Source organism: Muntiacus reevesi, chromosome 4, assembly GCF_963930625.1.
Source record: "Muntiacus reevesi chromosome 4, mMunRee1.1, whole genome shotgun sequence".
NCBI classification, from domain to species: domain Eukaryota; kingdom Metazoa; phylum Chordata; class Mammalia; order Artiodactyla; family Cervidae; genus Muntiacus; species Muntiacus reevesi.
In genome coordinates, this window is record NC_089252.1 from 154,720,425 (window position 1) to 154,743,285 (window position 22,861).

A 22,861-nucleotide genomic window follows, 5' to 3' on the forward strand; every position below is an offset into this window, starting at 1 on the left:
ATTTCTAAAACTACAATAGTAGTGTATTCACTTAGAGAATCACAGCTTTCTTATTATCCCCCAGCTAAATTCTCTTGTGTTCTTTTTGTTAAAGAACTCAATGAAGAGCTATAAAACTTTGAAAGAATTCAAAACTTTTGTACTTTAGAAGAATTTAAAACTTTCGCTTAAAGGGATCCACAATTGCCTTTATTTGGTAGGTGCATGCATGCATGTTTAGTCACTTCAGTCATGTCCAGCTCTTTGAGACCTTATTGACTGTAGCCTTCCAGGCTCCTCTACCCATGGGATTCTCCAGGCAAGAATACTGGAGTGGGTCGCCATGCCTTCCTCCAGGGTACCTTCCTGACCCAGGGGTCAAACTCACAACTTTTATGTCTCCTGCATTGGGAGGTGTGTTCTTTACCACTAGTGCCACCTGGGAAGCACTATTTTAGTAGATATTCATGTACAAATGAATGGAAGAAAGCATTTTTTAAGGATTATGAACTCCGTGGCTACAAAAATGTGTAACAACTGTTTGTGGCTCCTCTAGTTACTTATTCCTTCCCTGGTGGCTCAGACAGTAAAGAACATGCCTACAATGCAAAAGACTTGGGTTTGATCTCTGGGTTGGGAAGATTCCCTGGAGAAGGGAATGGCAACCCACTCCAGTATTCTTGCCTGGAGAATTCCATGGACTAAGGGACTGTCCCTGCAGTCACAAAGAACTGGACACAACAGAGCGACTAACACCTTCTCTTTCACTAGTCACTTATAAACATCCCCTCAAAACATACTATCCTTCCAATGGTTATTTAGGAGTTTTAGAGCTCTCTCAGAAGATAAATTACAGGTGATCACCTTTTAGGATGAGTTATTTTTGGTTTGTTTATAAAAGGAAAGTGAAATGTTATATAGTCTTGAAAATTATACACTCCAGAAAAGAATGCGTACTCAATTACATGCCAAAGGGAATATGAATAATGAAACACAACAATTAATATCTATTACTTTTATTATAATATTTTTTTCAAAGGAATCCAGGTTGGAAAAGAAGAAGTAAGCTCTCACTGTTTGCAGATGACATGAGCCTCTACATAGAAAATCCTAAACAGGCCATCAGAAAATTACTAGAGCTAATCAATGAATATAGTAAAGTTGCAGGATATAAAATTAATAGAAAGAAATCCCTTGCATTCCTATAAACTAACAATGAAAAATCAGAAAGAGAAATTAAGGAAATAATCCCATTCACCATTGCAATGGAAAGAATACAATACTTAGGAATAAATTTACCTAAATAAACAAAAGACCTGTATACAGAAAATTGCAAAACACTGATGAAAGAAATCAAAGATGACACAAATAGATGAAGAAATATACCATGTTCTTGGACTGTAAAAATCAATAGAGTGAAAATGAGTATACTACCCAAGGCAATCTATAGATTGAGTGCAATTCCTATCAAACTACCAATGATATTTTTCACAGAACTAGAACAAATAATTTCGCAATTTGTATGGAAATTAAAAAAACCCTGAATAGTCAAGACAATCTTGAGAAAGAAGAATGGAACTGGAAAAATCAACCCTTCCTGACTTCAGACTATACTACAAAAGCCACAGTCATCAAGACAATATGGTACTGGCCCAAAGACAGAAATATAGATCAATGGAACAAAATAGAAAGTCCAGAGATAAATCCATACCCCTATGGACACCTATCTTTGACAAAGGACACCTTATCTTTGACAAAATATTCAATGGAGAAAAGATATCTCTTCAACAATAGTGCTGGGAAAACTGGTCAACTACACGTAAAAGAATGACTCTAGAACTCTTCCTAACACCATACACAAAAACAAACTCAAAATGGATTAAAGACGTAAATATAATACCAGAAACTATAAAATTCTTAGAGAAAAACATAGGCAGAACACCCTCCAACATAAATCATAGCAAGACCCTCTATGAATCACCTGCAGAGTAATGGAAATAAAAAGAAAAATAAACAAATGGGACCTAATTAAACTTAGAAGCTTTTGCACAATAAAGGTAACTATAAGCAAGGTGGAAAGACAGCCCTCAGAATAGGAGAAAATAATAGCAAATGAAAAACTGACAGAGAAATAATCTCCAAAATATACAAGCAGCTCATGAAGCTCAATACCAGGAAAACGAACAACCCAATCAAAAAGTGGGCTAAAGACCCAAACAGACATTTTTCCAAAGAAAACATACAGATGGTTAATAAACACACAAAAAGATGCTCAACATCACTCATTATTAGAGAAATGCAAATCAAAACCACAATGAATATCATCTCATACTGGTCAGAATGGCTATCATCAAAAAGTCTATAAACAATAAATGCTGGAGAAACCGTGGAATACACTGTTGGAGGGAATGCAAACTGGTACAGCCACCATGGAGAACAGTGTGGAGATTCCCTAAAGAAATGGGAATAGAACGGCCATATGACCCAGCAATACCACTGCTTGGCGTACACCCCAAGGAAACCAGAATTAAAAGAGACATGTACCCCAAGGTCCACTGCAGCACTATTTACAATAGCTAGTGCATGGAAGCAACCTAGATGTCCATCTGCAGATGCATGGATAAAGAAGTTGTGGTACATATGCACAATGGAATATTTCTCAGCTATAAAAAGGAATCCAACTGAGTCAGTTATAATAAGGTGGATGAACCTGGACCAATTATACAAATTGAAGTAAATCAGAAAGTGAAAGACAAATACTATATATTAATGCATATATATGGAATTTAGAAGGACAGTAATGACAATCCTACATGCAGGGCAGCAAAGGGAACACAGATATAAAGAACAGACTTTTGGACTCAGTGGGAAAAGGTGAGGGTGGGATGATTTGAGAGAATAGTATTCAAGCATGTACATTATCATATGTACATGTATCATATGTATCATAAAATAAATGACTGGTGCAAGTTTGACACATGAAGCAGAGCACCCAAAGCTGGGGCTCTGAGATAACCCAGAAGGATAGGTTGGGGAGGGAGATGGGAGAGGGGTGGGAGATGCTGGGGACGCATGTCTACCTGTGGCTGATTCATGTTGATGTATGGCAAAAACCATCACAATATTATAATTATCCTCCAAATAAATTAATTAATTAATTGAAAAAAATAAAAAATATAAGAAAGAAAAAGAGGAAATTTTTGTCCAGCATCTGCTAATAACTAGCTGTGCTAGTTGAATTTTTAACCTTCAAGGCCTTTAGTTTTCTCTGTTAAGTCAGTCAGTTATGCTTCAGCAGCGTTCATATAGTTCAAATTCCACCATGTCAAAGTTCTCTTAATTTTAATTCTCTTATATCCAAACACTATTTAACTATTCTTTATCCAAATGTATCTATTTCTATTTTAAAGCTTTGCCTCTATCTTTTGTTATGATTTGATTATTAATGTTAGGTAGGAAGTTAGGCATGAGTAATGGAAGGGTGGCCTAGCTGGAAAGGATGCAAGCTGATATCTAAAGCCCACCCCAGACACACCCAGCAGAGCTCACAGATATGCTACAAAAATAGCCACAGAGACTTTTCCAACTCCTGTGTATGTGGCCTAGGCACATAGTGAATGCAAACCAACTGCAGGTGCTCCTCCAACTCAGGTACTTGAGCTCTTGATGCACAGCTGTGTCCTCAAGTGACCTTAGGCAGTTGGGAACCCATTAAGGATTTGTAAATATTCTTACATTCGACATAAAGTGAGTGAATAATCAATTCACAAAGGAAGACAGTAAACAGGAAGAACACATATAATAAAATGATATTAGTAAGTCTTTACCTATTAATCATTATTCTAAATGTGGATGGATTAAATTCTCCGATCAAAAAGCATAGAGTGACTCGACAGATTAAAAACAAAAAAAGACAAACAAGACCCAACTATATGCTGCACACTTTGAGACTCACTTTGACCTTACAACACATGTATGCTCAAAGTGAGTGGGCAGAAAAGATACTTTGTGCAAGTAGAAACCAAATGAGAGCAAGAAGAGCTATATTTATATCAGAAAAAAATAGATTGTAAGTCAAAAGTCATAACAATATAAAAACATTATACAACGATAAAGGAGTCAATTTGTCAAGAGGATATAACGATTGTAAAAGTATACACATGTAGAATCAGAGTACCTATATATATTAAGCAAACACTAGAAGACGTGAAGGGAAAAATAGAGAACAATACAACGATAATAGAGAGATTCAACACCCCACTTTCAATAATGGATAGATCATCAATAAGAAATCAATAACGAAGCACTGAAAATCAGTAAGGATATACTGAAAATCAACACAGAAATATTGGACTTGAAATACAATTGACCCTTGTACAACAGAGTTTTGAACTACACAGGCGACTTTATATGTGAATTTTTAAAAAATGAATGCATATCACAGTGCTCCACAATCCATGGTTGGTTAAATCTATGGTTGTGGAACAATGGACATAGAGGGCTAACTGTAAACTTACATACTTTTTAATATATTTGATTGCAAGGGACAGTTGCCCACCTCCCCCCCCCCAAACTCTCTCATTGTTCAAGGGACAACTGTATATGTTAGACCAAATGAACCTGATGAATAAAGAACATTCAATCTAGTAGCAGCATCAGAATACATTTCTTCTAAAGCACACACAGAACATTGTCCAAAGCAGATCATATGTCAAATCACAAACCAAGCTTGGAAAATTCAGAAAACTATCATATCAAGTATCATTTCTGACCACATGGTGTAAAATTAGAAATCAATAATAGGAGGAAAGCTGGAAAACTTACAGATATGTGGAAACTAAAGAATAAATGGGTGAACAACCAATAATAATAATAAAAAAAGAGATAAATCAAAAAGTTTCTTGAAACCAAAATGGTAACATAACATGCCCAACCTAAACAATGCAGCAAAAGCAGTCCTAAGAGGAAAGATACAGTGATAAATATCGACATTAAGGGAAAAAAAAAACCCCAACACTAAAAAAACCACTTAATTTTACACTTCAAGAAACCAGCAAAAGAAGAAAAAGATAAGCCTGAAGTTAGCAGAAGGAAGACTAGGGCTGGAATAGATAAAATAGAGCCAAGAAAAATAAGAAATGATCAGTGAGAATAGGAGATGGGTTTTTTTTAGAAGATAAAAAATGGAAAAATCTTTAGCTAGACCTAAGAATAAAAGGAAGGAAAACTCAAATCAATAAAGTCAGAAAAGAAAGAGGATACATTATAATTGAGATCACAAAAATACCAAGCACCATAAGAGACTACCATGAACAATTACACTCCACAAACTGGATAGCCTTGAAAACATGGATAATTTCCTAGAAACCAACCGTCTACCAAGACTTAATCATGAAGATATGGTCTAACAAACCCAAATGTATGAGATTGAATAAGTAATCAAAAACAAAGAAAAGCCCAGGACCAGACGGTTCTTCTAGTGAATTTTACCAAACATTCAAAGAAAAATTAGTGTCAGTATTTCTCAAATTCTTCCAAAAAGTTGAAGAGGAGAGAACATTCATTTTACAAGGTCAGAATTACTCTGATACCAAAACCAGATAAAATCATTAAAAAAATAAGAAAACTATAAGAAAATATACCTGATAAAGATAGGCACAAAAATTTTCAACAAAATACTAGTAAACCAAATTCAACAGCACATTAAAAGAAACATATACCATGATCAAGTGGGATTTATCTTTGAGATACAAGAATGGTTCAACATACTCAAATCTGTGATATACCATATTAATAGAATGAAAGATAAAAACCATATGATCATCTCAATATATGCAGAAAAAGTATTAAACAAAATTTAACTTCCTTTAATGATTAAAAACTCTCAACCAATTAAGTTTAGAAGGAATGCACCTCAACATATGCATGCGTGTGTGCTAAGTCACTTCAGTCATGTCCAACTCTTTGCAATCCTATGGACTGCAGCCCACAAGGCTCCTCTGTCCTCGGGATTCTCCTGGCAAAAATATTTTCGTGAGGGTTGCCATGCGCTCCTCCATGGGAGTCTTCCCAACCCAGGGATCGAACCCACATCTCTTATGTCTCCTGCATTGGCAGGTGGGTTCTTTACCACTAGCAACACCTGGGAAGCCTATACCTCAACATAATACAGGCCAAATATGACCAGCCTGTAGCTAAAATATTTAGTGGTGAAGGGTTGTAAGTTATTCTTCTAAAATCAGGAGCAAGATAAAGGTGCATTCTGTCATTCCTACTTAATATAGCCCTGGTGATACTAGCAAGAGTAATTAGGCAAAAAGGAGAAATAAAAAGCATCTCACTCAGGAAGAAAAGAGCAAAGTTGTCTCTGTTTGTAGAAGGCATAATCTTATGCATAGAAAGTCCTAAAGATCCCATATAAAACCATTAGAATTAATCAGTGAATTCAGTAAAATTGCCAGATACAAAATCAACACAGAGTAGTCAGTTCCATTTCTACACGTTAACAATGAAATAATTGAAAAAGAAATAAAGCAATCCTATTCACAATAACATCAAAACCAACAAAATTCTTAGGAGTAAATTTGACCAAGAAGATGAAAAATCTTTACACTGAAAACTACAATACTTTCATGAAAAAAACTGAAAAAGACACAAATAAGTGGGAAAATATCCCTTGATCCCAGATCACAAGAGTTAATATTGTTGCATCCAAAACCATATATATAAATTGAATGCAATCCCTGTCAAAATGCCAATGATATTTTTCACAAAAGTAGAAACAAATTTTAAAATCTGTATGGAACTAGAAAAGACCCCAAGTAGCCAAATCAATTTTGAGAAAAAAGAACAAAGCTGGAGGCATCACATTTCCTGATTTCAAATGATATTACAAAGTCATAGTGATCAGAATAGTATGGTGCTGCCATAAAAACAGACACATTGACCAGCGGAACAGAGTGAAGAGCCTAGAAATAAACCCAAGCATATATGGTCAACTATTATTTAACATGGAAGCCAAGAATAATCAATAGGAAAAAGATAGCCTCTTCAATAAGTGGTACTGGGAAAACTGGGTAGTCACATGCAAAAGAATGAAATTGGAACCCTATCTTCTACCACTTACAAAAATAAACTTGAAATGGATTAAAGACTTGAATATAAGACCTGAAACCATAAAATATCTAGAAGAAAACATGAAGATAAATCTCCCTGACATTGGTCTTGGCAACTATATTTTAGATATAGCACCAAAAGTAGAAGCTACAGAAATAATAAGTGAGACTACACCAAACTAAAAAGCTTCAGTGCAGTAAAGAAACAATCAACAGAATAAAGAGGCAATGTACAAAAAGGAAGAAGATATCTGCAAATCACACATCATATAAAGGATTAGTATCCAAAATACATTCAAAACTCATACAATTCAACAGCAAAGACAACAACAATAAAACACCATTCAAACCCTTATTAAAAATGGGGGTAGGTCTTCCCTGAATGTCCAGTGGTTAAGACTCTGTGCTTCCAGTGCAAGGAACTTGGGTTTGATTCCTGGTGGGGGAAGATACCACATGCCGTGTGGTTTGGCCAAAAAAATAATAAGGGTAGAAGACTTGAATAGACATTTTCCTGAAGAGATACAAATGGCCAACAGATACATGAAAAGATGTTCAACTTCACTAGTCACTGGGTAAATAAAAATCAAAACCACAATGAAATATCACTTCATACCTGTTAGAATGACTGTCATAAAAAAGACAGATAATAAATGTGTTAGTGGGGATGTGGAGAAAAGGGAACCCTAGTGCACTGTCAATGTAAATTGGTTAGCCACTATGAACAACAATATGGAGTTTCTTCATAAAAATTTAAAAAAGAACAACCAATGATCCAGCAATCCTGTTTCTGGGAATATACCCAAAAGAAACAAAAATAAAATATCAAAGCAGTATCAGCACCCCATGTTCATTGCACCTCTTCTTTATTCAGAATAGCTAAGACATGGAAAGTATGTAAGTGTCCATAAATCCATAAATGAATAAATAAAATGTGGTATATATGATACACACAAAATATTATTCAGCAATTAGAAGGAAACCCTGCCATTAGCAGCTACATTGATGGACCTTGAGGATATCACGCTAAGTGAAATAAGTCAGACAGATAAGACTTAAACTGTGTTCTCATTTATGTTTGGAGTTAAAAAGGCCAAACTCAAAACCAGAGAGTAGAATGGTGGTTGCCAGGGACTGGAGGTTGTGTGATATAAGATGTAAAATGAATACCTTCTAGAGATCTAACTTACAACATACTGACTATAGTTAACAGTACTGTATTATAACATAAAGTCGCTAAGGGAGTAGATCTTAAATGCTCTTACCACACATACAAAACTGATAATCATGTGAGGGGATGGGTGCATTAACTAATCTTATTGTGGCAATCATTTTGCAATATATGCATGAATCAATCATCATGTTATTTATCTTTATACAATGTTATATATAAATTATATTTTAATTATATTTATATATAATTGATTTAAATATATAGCAAATATATTTCAATAATGATATTTAAATATTTATTTTGGACTACAAATACATAGATCAGATTTACCATAATTCTTTGATCATCTGTATTATACATGCAAGGTTCCCCATTACCCATACTATTGAATAAGTTAGATTGTTTAATACACAGTGGATACTGATGGATGGACCATGTAACTGAACCAGAGCATCACTGATAGCTTACATCTTAGGAAAAGCAGAACAATCATGCCAATACAAAACACATTCTCTTAATGATTCCAACACTTTTTTCAGAGATGATAACTTGGTGGAAGAAAATCCAAACTAGAATTATTTTCTAATTAAAATTTTTCTAAAGAATAACACTGTATTAAAAAAAAAAAAAGCCATTTGTTTCTAGTGCTGCATCTGCCACTTTGAATTGGCAAATGTACATGAGTTAACGTTCTAAACCCTAAAGCCAGAGACAATATGAAGAGGTGTACTGCTTGCTACAAGTGGTGCTATAGACCAGACTATTGTACAGTCTATACAGACCAGAACAACTGCTCATAGAAAATGTGTAGCCTTACGTGTATGTGTTCTCTTTATAAAACCTCATAAAGTTTGGGTTGATATGTTTGAAATATTAAAATATTTATAAAATGTTTAAGGATTTGACTATGCATTTATTTCACTCTGCTTAAGTGTATTTCAAGGAAGTAGATGCTGACAATTCATTTCCTAACCAACACTGGTGGCCCCACAGATCTCACACGTGAGGATGCTATTATTGAAAAGGTAATAAGTCCCTTCAAGAGACAGAGCTAGAATTGGGACCAAACTCCTAGTTTGAATTCCTTCCACTTGATTACATTGCTCCTAAAAGGAACATTAAAATCCTTTCTTTGTCCCTATGTAAACTTCTTTGAAAGCAGAAGTCATCTGAAAATATTGATATGCAAATATTCACCTTAAACACAACCTTTCACAGACACCTTTCACTAATGCAAGAAAATCATCTGAATGTATATCATTGAGCATCTTCAAACAAAAACTGAATATCAGCATTTTGATAAAATTCATACACGCAGTATAAGGAATCTTCATTTTATATCTAGATTCTTATTCAAAGAAATGTGCCCTTGGTTACACTGTTTAATAACCAATTTGGAAGGTTCAATTTGCTTTTCATTGTTTTCTTAGGAAATTAGGTTTAGTGTTTTCATAATCAGTGAGGCAAAAGACAAATTTTCCTCATATTTGTTTTATGAAATTATGTGACCAAATTAACAGCCCAACTAATTTCATTTCTCTCAGTAAGAAATCTAAAAGAATTACAGTAACTTTGATGACTATTTCCAACTTTTTGCCATTTTTTTTCTAGTCATTCATTAAGAAAGACTTTTTTTTTTTTTTTAATAGAGACTTATGACTTAGGAAAATCATTCAATTTAATAAGCATCAGTATTCAAATTGGAAAATTCTGAGTCACCTCTGCTTGGAATATTAAGACAATATAGAACGGGATTACAAAGTTTCAGCCTCCATTAAAGTTCAACAAGTATAAAAACTAGGAAAACCATACAACGTATTGTGCAACAGGACATTTCTGAAAGTGGAAGAGGATGCCATTCATAATTAAATCATACATGCAGAGAGTTTAGGGCAAACCAAGACCTCTGATTATGCTAATAGAAACTGAACTCTAGTCCATTCTTTACCTATGTAAATTAGCATGTCTATTTGCTAGGGTCCTCCAACTTATAAGTTTGGGGTAAAACATGCACAATTTCTTTGTTAGAAAGGCAATCAGAAAAATCCAAATTTCCTTCTTTTACGACCTAGCACAAGTGTATGTTAACTGTTTATTCTAACAACCGGATTGTTAGTTGAATTATTATGAGAAAAAAAAGACTTTCACACTTTATTACAAAATTCTCTTCTTTGCCTTCATTTTGCTGTTGATGTTCAGTCGCTAAGTGAAAGTTGCTCAGTCATGTCCGACTCTCTGCGACCCCATGGACTATAGAGTCCATGGAATTCTCTAGACTAGAATACTGGAGTGGGTAGCCTTTCCCTTCTCCAGGCAATCTTCCCAACCCAGGGATCGAGCCCAAGTTTCCCACATTGCAGGTGGTTCTTTACCAGCTGAGCCACAGGGAAGCCCGTTTCATTGCTAAGCCTTGTCCAACTCCATGGGCTGCATGAATTGGCTCAAACTCATGTCCACGAAGTCATACTATCCAACCATCTCATCCTCTGTCACCCCCTTCTCCTCCTGCCCTCAATCTTTTCCAGCATCAGGGCCTTTTCCAATGAGTCAGCCCTTTGCATCAGGTGGCAAAATTATTGGAGCTTCAGCTATAGCATCAGTCCTTCTATTGAATATTCAGGGTTGATTTCCTTTAGGATTGACTGGTTTGATCTTTCCTTCATTTAACCCTTTGAATTTGTATTCAGGACTCATAGAATAACACCAGCACCAATGGTCAATACTTTGCTCACTCATCAAATGCCGCTGGGTGGCCTCCATGTACCAGGGCATGTCCTAGACTTTCCAGGTGATATAATTAGGAGTGGTCACTTCTATTAAAAATAAAAACCATTTAGAAGAAAAATATAAGTACAAAAATCACTAAAGCCCAGGGAATCATGACAAAAATATTTATGGAATATCCAAGGGGAGTTCACTGATGGGAAAGTGATAGTGAGAAAGGTGTTTCAGGAGTGAAAAGGCCCATAGTAAAGACACAGATAAAGAAAAGCACATTACTAGAGCCTGGAAAAATAGAGCAAGGACAGAGTACAAAGGATCTTCAATGCCACATAGGGTATGTTAGAGTTAATTCAAGGAACAGAGTTTTACAAGATTACAAACAGGGACTGATCCCATAAGGAGTGCATTTAAGAAGGGCTAGTCTGGCAGTGGGGAATGGGATGGACTACAGACTATGCACTGGCCCCAGGAGATCAAGAAGGAGTCTGGAGATAGAGGAATGTCTTAGACAAAGGAGGAAGCAGTCATGCTATAGGACATATAATCCCCAATATATGACAACTAACTGGTTTGGCAGCCTCGGTTAGGATTTTAATGTATTATAACTGATATGGTGAACGGAAGTGAAAATGGTGGTGTCATTACTAGATACTTTACTGAACCAATGCCTGACTGACAAAACAGCATTTTATCTTAAATGTTCAGATTAATAAAAATATATTCACACTTCATCTAGATTAGTTTTCAATTCAATACAATTCCCCAAAGAATGAACTTATTAACATGATTTTTAAATGGATGATTTTATTGCTCAAGAGGTAAGTTGTATGAAGTTATTTTAGATATTTTATTAATAATTTTTAAATGGAACTAACAAGTAGAAGGAAATAGATTGGTGAACTATAAAGCACCCACTGAATTTAAAAATTCTGAAGATTCTGTACTTTCACACTGCACACTATTTTCTATTTTCCCCTGATGTCTATCACAACATATGGATAATATATAGTCTCTTTATGAGTTATGTTTTATACCCAAACACACTCCTGCTATTACTTTTTCAAACTTCATAATACATTTCTCAGAAACTGTAAGAGTCACAGCTGTCTACTTGGGGAAGCTCTCGGTTCTCTGTCCACTGTGGAGTTTTACAAGCTTGCTGAACTATCCCTTGATGAAGAACTTACAAACTGGATATAGGATTGGATTAGAGAACATGTCAAATATGAGATTCTATGAGTTTATAAGATGATGACTAGAAGAAACGCATTTTCATGGCGTCAAAAATCTATTTCACTACATGGGTCTTTTTGTTTCTCCCTGTTTCAGCCCTTTCCTTAGAAAGGTTTAACTGAAACAAGAATGGAACTAAGATTAGAATCCCTGACATAAAGAACAAATACTTTTCTTTATGATAGCCAAGATATGAAAACAAACTATTTACCAATAGATGAACAGATAATGAAGGTGTAGTATATATATGTATATATGCACACACATATATATGTATATGCATACAATGAACTATCATTCAGCCATGAGAAAGATGGAAATTCTTTCATTTGTGACATAGATTTTGGTATTATGCTAAGTTAAATTAACTAGATAGTGAGAAATAAATATGCATGGTATCACTCATATGGAATCGAAACAAAATAAAGTCAAACACAGAAATGGAGAGTAGAAAAAATGGTTGTCAGGGGCTAGGGGGTGAGGTCTGAGAAGGCAACGGCAACCCACTCCAGTGTTCTTGCCTGGAGAATCCCAGGGACGGGGGAGCCTGGTGGGCTGCCGTCTATGGGGTCGCACAGAGTCAGACACGACTGAAGCGACTTCGCAGCAGCAGCAGCAGCAGGGGGTGAGGTAAATAGGGAGAGGTCAGTAAAACAGTACAAACTTATAAAGAAAAAAGAACAAACACCTATTAAAGAGGGAGAGGATATCTGTTATAACTGCATGGTGGCCTCAAGCTCCTTTCCAATTCCCTTGTACAAAAGGTGGAAAGGGACTGCACTCCTCAAAGGTTGGTTCATGGAGACAGCAATAAGAACCCTCATATATTCCTTCGTCAAATATTGAGTAACGAATTTGAGACAGGTGATATGATGCAATGATGAACAGGCAGATAAGGCTTCTGCCCTCACAGCCTAGAAAGGAGACATAGAGCTCTTACACATGCACACTAGGGACATTTTTCTGAAAGCTGGCTCACAAATCATGAATCTGCCCAAAAAGATATGATTAAAATCTCACTAATTTTATTCTCTTGTTAGCTATTTTTTGGAATGACCATGTCCTTGATTCAAAATTCTCTTTTCTTTAACTATGTAAAAGAGAGATTATATACTTAAATTCTCACAAATATTCTGCACATATTCACAGGGATCCAGACCTGAGAAATAAATTTTGCAAAATGACACTTCTCAGCATAGCACAAGGTTTACTTACACTTTGCATAAGAATTGCTAAGAGCAACTTAATTAATATGCTTAATGCTCTTTCTTGTTTATAGCCCAGTTGGATTTTCAGTTATTATATAGAACTCTGACATGTACTTCTCTTTCTCTCTTTATCACCTGTCCAATCAAATTTCTAAATGCCCTTTGATAGTGATGACAATGTACACACAAGGGCAACTCTATGAGTACTTAGGCTGTTGGATATGTTTCTTCAGCTTGATTTTAGGGTGAGGAATAACAACAATTTCAAGTAGCATTTCTAAGTGATGAAAATCACCAGGCTTAGAAATGTTTCTAAAATTACCTGCTTGCTGTGTCTAACATGATATTTTATACTTCAAAATGTTGCACTTATTAATTTTCTGACTTTCCTCTCTCAACATTGAATTTTGAGAGTTGATTGCAAATGCTGCAGAAAATTCAGCATCTTCTCTGCTCTCCTGCAATAGCAAACATATCTCTATTAGGAGTTGGACAAAAGAGCTCTATATTTCTCAAAGCCTTTCCCTTTAAATTATTTCTGGTAGAGGCTGGATGTGAGATCTGCCTGTGACTTGCTAAAGGCTATTTATGATTTATTTCAACCTTTAGCTGGCTCTATGAAAGAAAAAAAATGAACAAAGTTGAAAATACAGAAAAAGAGTGCTTAATCCTCAGTGTTATTTCAGTGGAAGTCAGCACCCTGACTCTTATGAGGGCTGCATTGTGTAAATTTTTATATTTTTATTTTTCCCTCAAAGTTAAAATTAAAATCTTTTATCATTTTTAATTAGAAAACAGTACTATTGTTTTTGAAAAAGATCAGATTTCAAGCTGTGAGTCTTTTAATACAGACTGGTCTGCTGAGACTTTTCTGAAGCACTGGGGGGAAATTTAAAACCCAGTCAAATAATTTTCCTGGGCAAAGTGGTGATAGGTCATGGTGAGATATGGGTGTCATTAAAATTTCATAGAGGGATCACAGCAGAGTCACCATGGCATTGAGACATTGACTACAGTATCGCCAAAGAAGTGTTTGCTGTCTATCATGGCTCTGAGGGGAGCAGTTACCATCTTTCTATGCAGTAATCTGCATGTTAAAGAGTCCCTAAATATGTGTTTACAAGATATCCAGGTCTGTTTTGGCCTATTGGGTCAAAAATTCACACACTAAAAGTCCCTAAATATGTATTCACAAGATAGATCAGCTTTGGCTCACTGAGTCGATAGTAAGTTGGCCTTTTAAAAAGGGGCCTAAATATTAAGAGTTGCATAGTTTGCTTTCAGCAAGTTCAGAAATGGAGTTCTGTATGCTTTGTCTTTTAAGAGTAGATTTATTATGCTAGTTTCAGTGGATGCCAGAAGCTGTGTTTCACTCTGGCCTATGATATTTCGCTTTCAGAAAGTCAGAAGAAAGACCCCCAGAACACAGACACACAGGCAGAGCCTCAGGGCAGGATGAATCCTGCGCTTCCAGACAGTATCTTACCACAGCCTCTGTCATCAGCCAGGTCCCATCCCCCCTTTTCCCTCCCACTGCTAGGCTGGAGACTACTTGCCCACCACAAGCTCATTCTAGCAGCAGAGGGATCCTCTGAGTACTGCAGAACCTGGCCCTGCTCTTCTCCAGCAACTTCGCATCTCATCGTAAAAGCCAAAGGTCCCTCAAGATGCGCCCCTGCTCATTCCGAGTTTGCCTCCTCCTGCTGCCTGTCTGTCCCCCTTGCCCGGTCCCCGGTGCACACGGGCCTCTGCTGTACCTGGGCACATCCCGACGGGTCCTGCTTTGGGCCCTTCGTATCCATGCTTGCCCTCTGCTCTATCTGGAAGGCTGCTCTCTCAGAACCTACATGGCTAGTTCTCTTCAGGTCTTTTAAGAGAGCAGCCCTCCCTGACCACCTGTCTAAGAGAGCAACACCCCATCCCAACACCATGCATTTCCTTCCTCTGTTACACACACTGCGTGTTCTCCACTAGGACTTAATCACCACCTGATATAATGCATCTTCACTTGTTTTCTGCTGTTCTCTGTCCCCTAAAGGTTAAGCTCCACTGGAGTAAAGGCTTTATCAATCCTAAATAAAAACCTAGATAAAAACCTGGCATCTTTTTTAACTTCTCATTAAATATTTATGGTACAACTGAACAAAAGCAGATGAAAAGGAGTCAATTCCCCAATTGTCTATCAATTTTTTTTCTTTTTTAAGCTGAAGAGGAATGAGTATCTCTTTCTGAGATGAAGTCCTCTGTTTGGCCCTCAGAACTCAGGTTCCCATAATACTCTTTGCGTGGCATAAAACTGGTCCTTCTTGAAGGACCATGGCATTCACTGCATTCCCCCAACTTCTGGGTTATAACAGAGTTCCTGGAGGAGCTGGGGTCATCTGAGCTAATCCCAGAAACACTTGACCAGTCTGCTTCTAAGTGTGATAGCGTGTAAAGGCAGCATTTCTAAATCTCCCCCCACTTAATGTGGTGAGCACAATCAGTTCTGATGATAGCAGTGGGCTTACTAGGTCTCACAATCCCATCTGATGCAATCAAGAGGGATGGTTGTGTGACACTCTGCCACGTTAGTGTAACAGACTGAGGTGTACTTAGTAGAATCACTATCTTATAAAGTTGGTGCATTATCCTTGGGTCTTCCCCAGTGCCTCCACTCCCCCATTAGCCATGCAGATATTCTCAAATGTACCCTTCCTCATGACTGAAGCCTGTCACAGTAACTTATTCCTTATTTAAATTTCACAAGAACATTCTTTATTTCAATAACTCAGAAAGGTGCCTGCGGCAAGAGAATTACAGCTGACAGACAAGTAATGACTAGGATTCTGTGATTAGTTCAGATTACAGAGACCTGTCTGAGCATTTACCACTGTCATCTCACGGATGCTGGCCGCTATTAGGAGTTGACATTGGTTGGAAAAGAGGATGTGGTTCAGCTAGAGTAAGCACTAGAAAATCTGCCTGTATTGTAATAGTCAATGACATGCTAATTAATGAAAATAATTTTTACTATGACTCTGCTTAGCGTAAGCAAGTCTCTCTCCCATACCCTTCCCTAGCACACAGATGTATTTTAATAAAGCTTTAAGGCACAAACTAAATAAAAAGTTGAAGTGATCTAGATAATTCCATTCCCCAAACCCAAAGCAATTAATTAACTGAAAAAGAGACATCGTTTAATCTTGAATTATTTGGATAAGTGGCTCAACTTTGTAATTTATTTTGCATGAATAGGCAAAACTTAATGGATATTTCAGTGTATATCAGTACTTAAGAGGATTTATAAAACTTTTCAATCAAATTAATGGAGAGGAGGGGATAAGTAACTCACATGAACAAAAATGACAAAACCATTTACTCAGATATTGGGTATCATTGCACACTCTTCCAAATTCTGGCTGAAAAGAAATAATGATTTCTGTAATCCCCAGCAATGACTTTTGGAGGGAGATTTCAAATAAATGTCTATTTGCTTTAGGTGAGCTTCACTGAATTGGCCTTATTTAATTTCAGATCCTCCTAAGGGAAGAGATTTCAGGATTTCCTGGTTGTAAAATGGAAGAGAACATTTTGCTGAACTTGTATGACATCATCTAAAGCATTAAAAGGGCAGATAATCATGACTTTTTTGCCTGTTTACCAAAGCTTCTTTATGTCCTCAATCTACTTTATTTCCAAATGTCAGAGTAGTCTGAAACCTTTCAAAGATTTATAGACTGCAGAAACAGAGGAAATATTAGGATGAATCCTTTAACTTTTGTGAAAACTTTTAAGTAATTAATAGACGGGCTTTTGAAATTATTTCATATCACAGTACGCACACTCTAACATGTACTATATGAGGGTTAAAGATGGTTTAATAACAAAGGACATGAGGTCATCTCTCTTTCTAGAAAGTCAGGGAATATGTTCTTTAAAGTACTTGAGTCATAAATAAAAAGAATATTGAATTTGTGAAGGGGAATATAAATAATATAAAATTTAGTTTATCAATTAAAATAAAAATACTACAGAATGAATAGAAATAGTAAACACAGTCTTGGTTTTAAATATAATTCCCTTTCCAAACTCTACTTGAAATTCTCTTATATTACATAAATGAGAAAAAAATGTAGCTTCCACATTACTATTTATACAAAGCAACAAAAATGTGAGCAAATTATTTTCAAGTTTATATTATCAAAATGTTTTCCAATACACTTAAAATACTAGATACCAAATAGCTGAAACAAATATTTAAAAGCTCTTAGCTTAGATATATAATAGATAAAATATGTCTCATAGTAATAAATTAATTTTTCTTTGTTATGCAAAACCCCTCAACCATGACTTCATGGAGAAGTGTGTAGTGGTGTGAAAATGCTCTTACCTCATATTCAAAGTCCTCTGTTCTGTCTGCATCAGCGGGTAAGCTGGAAAGATACTCATTGTCCTCATAAAATTCATGCTCCATTGGATGGAGAGAATGGCAGCTGTGGGGAATGTAGCAATATGATAGAAATGGATCAAAAGGATTGTTCTCAAGATTAAAAAATGACATTAGAATTTCACTTTAGTTTTCTCTGCTCGCCAATAAGACCTATAGTGATCTAGCCTTTAAATGAACTACAGCTCAGAAAGAACAATTGCTTTTCTTCTTCCCTTATATGAAATCCATCAATTTGATTTTCCGAGAGAATACCAAGATAATGGCTCATTGTCAGAGCTCCATTTTGTGAAGGGGCAGATGTGTGCTCTATCCTGGCAATGATGCCATATTGATACTCTGGCTGCCTTCCATTCCATCCAGTGGACTTGATACATGTATAGGTGTGTGGCTTTTGAGATGCAGTCTACCCAAAGGTGGGTATTTTGTAACAAAGTACTACCAATTTCATAATTACAGGCTCAAACTGTTTCTGAAATTTGATTTTCAAAGCTCATACAGTCAGTCTTCTGAAGGTATGGGTTCTGTATTTTTATTCAATTAAACACGGATCAAAAAATCAAATCTGAAGTTGACTGAATCCTTGGATGAAGAATCCACAGATGTGAGAATGAATTGGGAATTGTATTTTTCAGCCTGTAAATTGTACTCACATTGCCTGCATTTCTTGAGACTCTTCCTCATCCTCCCTCATAGCCCACATACACAAACATTAAAGAATGTTCACGGTGATAACTCACTGGAAACTCCTATAAACCATAGAGTTTCATAATCCTTTTAGAAAAACATCTGGGGACAGAGAGAACTAATAAAGTAAAGGAAATGAAGGGGTTCCAGGACACTGTGTATGACTTTTATGCATCTATTAACTTTTGGGAAATGTTTTAAATAATTCATAGAAGTGTTTTCAAATTATTATATGCCATGATGTATACATTATACAATATGAAAGCTGTGTGTGTGTGTGTGTGCTCAGTTGCTTGGCTGTGTCATACTTTTTGTAATCGTTTGGACTTTAGCCCACCAGGGTCCTCTGTCCATGGAATTTTCTAGGCAAGAATACTGGAACGAGGTGTCACTTCCTCGCCCAAGCGATCTTCCAGACCCAGGGACAGAGCCCACATCTTTTGCGTCTCCTGCATTGGCAGGTGTATTCTTTACCACTGGCGCCACCTGGGAAGCCCAATGTGAAAGCTAAGCAAGTTTAGCAGCAAAGGGCATGAGGTTCTCTATGAGCATTTCTAAGTCAGTGAAAAAAAGCCTATGTGAAATTAACCAAGTTGGCTTCAGGAAAGGCCTCTAAGCCCATTTTGAACATTATGACAAAAATGAACTTAGTAGTATAAATTAGTCCCCTTATCCATTAACAGTTGAAAGGCCAGAGAGATCCATCCTGGTACCTCACAGGATCAGTGTAAATACTCTACCAGCCTCTTCTTACTGTTCTCTAATTTGGGCGCAAATAGCAAAAGCAGTGCAGGCAGTATCTCACTTGCTGGTCTGAGAGCTTAAACCTGGACTGGTTTTGAGAAGCCCATTCCCGCTGCTTAAACATCATAACCTGCTGTTTGGAGCAGCTGATGTGTTTTCCTGGTCCTTGAATTATTAAAAAAGGGAGGCCTGCTGTGAAGGACACCTTACTGATACTTTAGTAAGCATTTACAAGATGCCAGGCCCTATGCCAATTGCTGGAAGTTGGTTGGGCACAAAATCCAATTCTTGTCCTATTAATTGGGTAGAGCAGCAAAGTGGGGATTTTAATACAGTGTGATAATTAAGGGGAGAATAGAGAAGCTAAGAGAGCAGCTACCAGTGGGGTCAAATGCCTTAGGTTCAGAAGCCTGACCCTATCACTTCCTTTTGTGTGATCTTGCCAAATTCCTTAACATTTTTTTCCTCATCTGTGACATGGGCATGGTAATAATATAATGTGCTCACTCAGGAGATTTTTATGAGGAATATTACCGAAAACATGTTAAGTTAGCTAATAAATGTTAACTATTAGTCATTCAAGAAAGTATTTATTGGATGGCTGCTCTGCATCAGGTTGTACAAATGAATATTATTTGTTCTTTGGTTTGTGTGTTTTTCATTTCCCCTCTAGAATATAAGCTCCAGGAGGTAGTGGCTTTGTTTTTGTTACCAGTTTTCTGCCCAGTACCGAGTTCTATGGCCTGACACAAGGGGCTATTTAATAAGTAAGGGATACATGACTAGAATCGTAGGTCAGACAGACGGAGGCCCTGCCCACGAGAAACATAAGGTTTCAAGGCGTGGTGCACATTAAAATTGCTTAGGGAGATTTCTGAAAAATTCGAATGCCTATATTTTGGCCTGAGGTAGGATTGATCCGGGCACTGCATTTATTCTGCTTTTCAAAGTTCCCAAGTGACTTTAATGCGCACATGTGAATCACTGAGATGGACTTAATAGAAGACCCTAAAGGGCAGGCAGGTGTCATGACCAGGTCTACACTTTACTAAATGGAACACGGATTGCAGCAGGCAATGAAAACGCAGGCTCCAGACACTTCTGCTCCTATATAACAAGCTCTCAATCATTTTCGACTATTTGCTTAAAAACTCACAGAACAAAATGTGTGGGGCCAAACAGACTCCCAGAACTGCACAGGTAGGATTATTTGAGTCAAATGTCTGTAACAGTCTTTAACTCAGGTAAAAACTAGGAAGAAATATTCGTTTAATAGTTCTTTATTTTGTAGCTCTATATACTTCCTCTCAGACAGCCAGGACCTTCTGGTTTACATCTCAATATATCGGGTAATTGCTTCATGCAGAGAATTGCACCTTAATAAAGTGAATTTCCTAGCTTCTCCTTTAAAGAAGAGAAACACAAAAGAGAGAATGAGAGAGAGGCAATCCACCAAGGGGAACAGAGTGCCAACATGCCCCGTCTAGGTCTGTTCTAATAAGGTTTTTGGCAACTTCAGTGAGAAAATCCATTTCCCTGACCAGTGCTTGTGAGCTGTGCGAGGTTTGTGATGACTGAAAGCATGAAGATGAACTAATCAGAGCCAGACTTTGTCACTGCATCTCAGCAAGTAGGATTTCGGAGCTGAAACAGTCATGTGGGTCAGGAAAGGGAGGAGCAGGGAAACTGAGAACTAACTGTATGGAGACACAGTCACAGAGATTTTCCAAACAGGACTGAGAGCTTGTCTCTGTAACTGTCAGCTGGCTACAGGGCCTGATTCTTTCCAACATCTACTTTCAGCGACAGATGACAACAAATGAGGCTCTAGCATAAATGACAGAAAAATACCTGTCTGAGAGCAGGAATGGACAGATGTCGGGCACTGGAGGGGTGGGTGGCCTCAGTTTGGCCAGGGCCATTATATGTTCAAAGGTGATGTCCGTCTGAGTGCTGGCATTCATGAGTCGCACTTCTGGGGCTGTCCCATAGGCTGGTTTACTGAGAGGCGTTCGCCTTAGCACCTGGACCACGATAGGCTCCTTGGCATTTCGAAAAGCTTCCACCGCCTCTTCATGGGTAGCCTTTGAGAGATCCTTCCCATTGACCTGCAAAGATAAAAGGGCATTGCTCATTCAGAGGAAAGAACAGAGAGTCTGTCATGATAGATTAATAAAAGGTGGGCAGGGGAGGTTTAAACAAGTTCTGCTATGAATTTTGTGAAGGAATATTTAATCAGACACTGACATTTATTGAACTATTCACCAACAGGAGAAAGTGATGGAAACTAGGAAAACAGTTATTTCTTATATCTTTAAAAAGCACACCATCAGAATTATTAGTAAAGATTTCAAACCTTAAGCAACACATAAGCCTCAGAAAATGATTAAAATCTTCAGCTAGGTAGAAATGGTAAGTATATCTTTTAAAAAAAATGATCTATCAATCTTTTGGTGGAATTTTCAATATTTAATTAGTCTTGTGCTTGTTTGGTCTCTAAGCCATGTCTGACTCTTGCAACCCCGTGAACTGTAGCCTGCCAAGCTCTTCTGTCCATGGGATTTCCCAAGCAAGAATACTGAAGTGGGTTGCCATTTTCTTCTCCAGGGGATCATCTGACCCAGGGATCGAACCCACATCTGTTGCATTGGCAGGCAGATTCTTTACCAGTAGTCACCAGGGAAGCCCTTTATTAGTCTTACTGACTTGAAATATAATTTCTGTCAGATTTATTTTATATTCATCATTTTTATCCAAGACCATGTTATTGCTCATGTGCATGTTATCCTAAGTCCTTGCCATTCACAGTATAGTCTGTGGACCAGCAGCATAAGAGATTAGAAATGCAGAATCCCTGGCTATACCCCAGACCTGCTAAATGACAACTGGCATTTTAACGAGATTCCAGCTGACTTACATGCACAAGAAAGGAGCACCGCTCTAAAACACCTCGGAGAGAGTATGCCATGTCCCTTTGCTGCCTCAACTGTTTTCATCTATACCATTTTATGACTCTCCAGTGTAGCCTAGACATAACAGAGGAAGAGGGGATGTTTGCCTTTTCCTTCCATCACTGCTTCTCAGTTGGGCCAACCATTGGTGTTTGGGAGATAAAAATTTTTCTTTTAGTGACAACTCTCTCCCGCCTGCTTTTTAAGGGCCAGTGATGCTTCCTCACCTTTATGGCACCCAAAACACCCACAGGCTTTTCTGATTACCCTCCTGAGAGGTAGTACAGAAACTGCTCTCAAATTGTCATCAATTTATTCCCCTAACATGGGTTCTAATAACACAGCCTCTTAGTGGAAGTTGTGTTTTCATAAACAGCTATAGAATCATAAAAGAAAGTCAAAACTCGCACCCCAAATGAACCAATAACGTTGGCTTTTGCAAATAGGAAGAGATACTTGGGAGAATAGTACTGTGCTCAGAACCCCTGAAATTATACCATTTCTAGACAACTAAACCACCCATCTGCTGGTGAGGCTCTAATAACTACTATGCACCAGCAAATCTGTAGAGATCCCTGGAAGCCTTCAAAAGACACAAAAGGAATCACTGAGTTGGA

At 37.2% G+C, this 22,861-nt stretch overlaps 1 protein-coding gene across 2 annotated transcripts in view; it reads right to left on the reverse strand.

Moving 5' to 3' along the window:
* PDZRN4 (PDZ domain containing ring finger 4) overlaps window positions 1-22,861 on the reverse strand; it is a 391,395-nt gene that overhangs the window by 51,744 nt on the left and 316,790 nt on the right. For both annotated transcript variants that reach the window (XM_065932169.1, XM_065932170.1), the window contains 2 exons: window positions 21,145-21,401; window positions 17,806-17,908 (listed from right to left, as the gene is read on the reverse strand). In XM_065932169.1, the coding sequence (XP_065788241.1) occupies window positions 17,806-17,908; window positions 21,145-21,401 (360 nt within the window). The remainder of the gene's footprint in view (window positions 1-17,805; window positions 17,909-21,144; window positions 21,402-22,861) is intronic.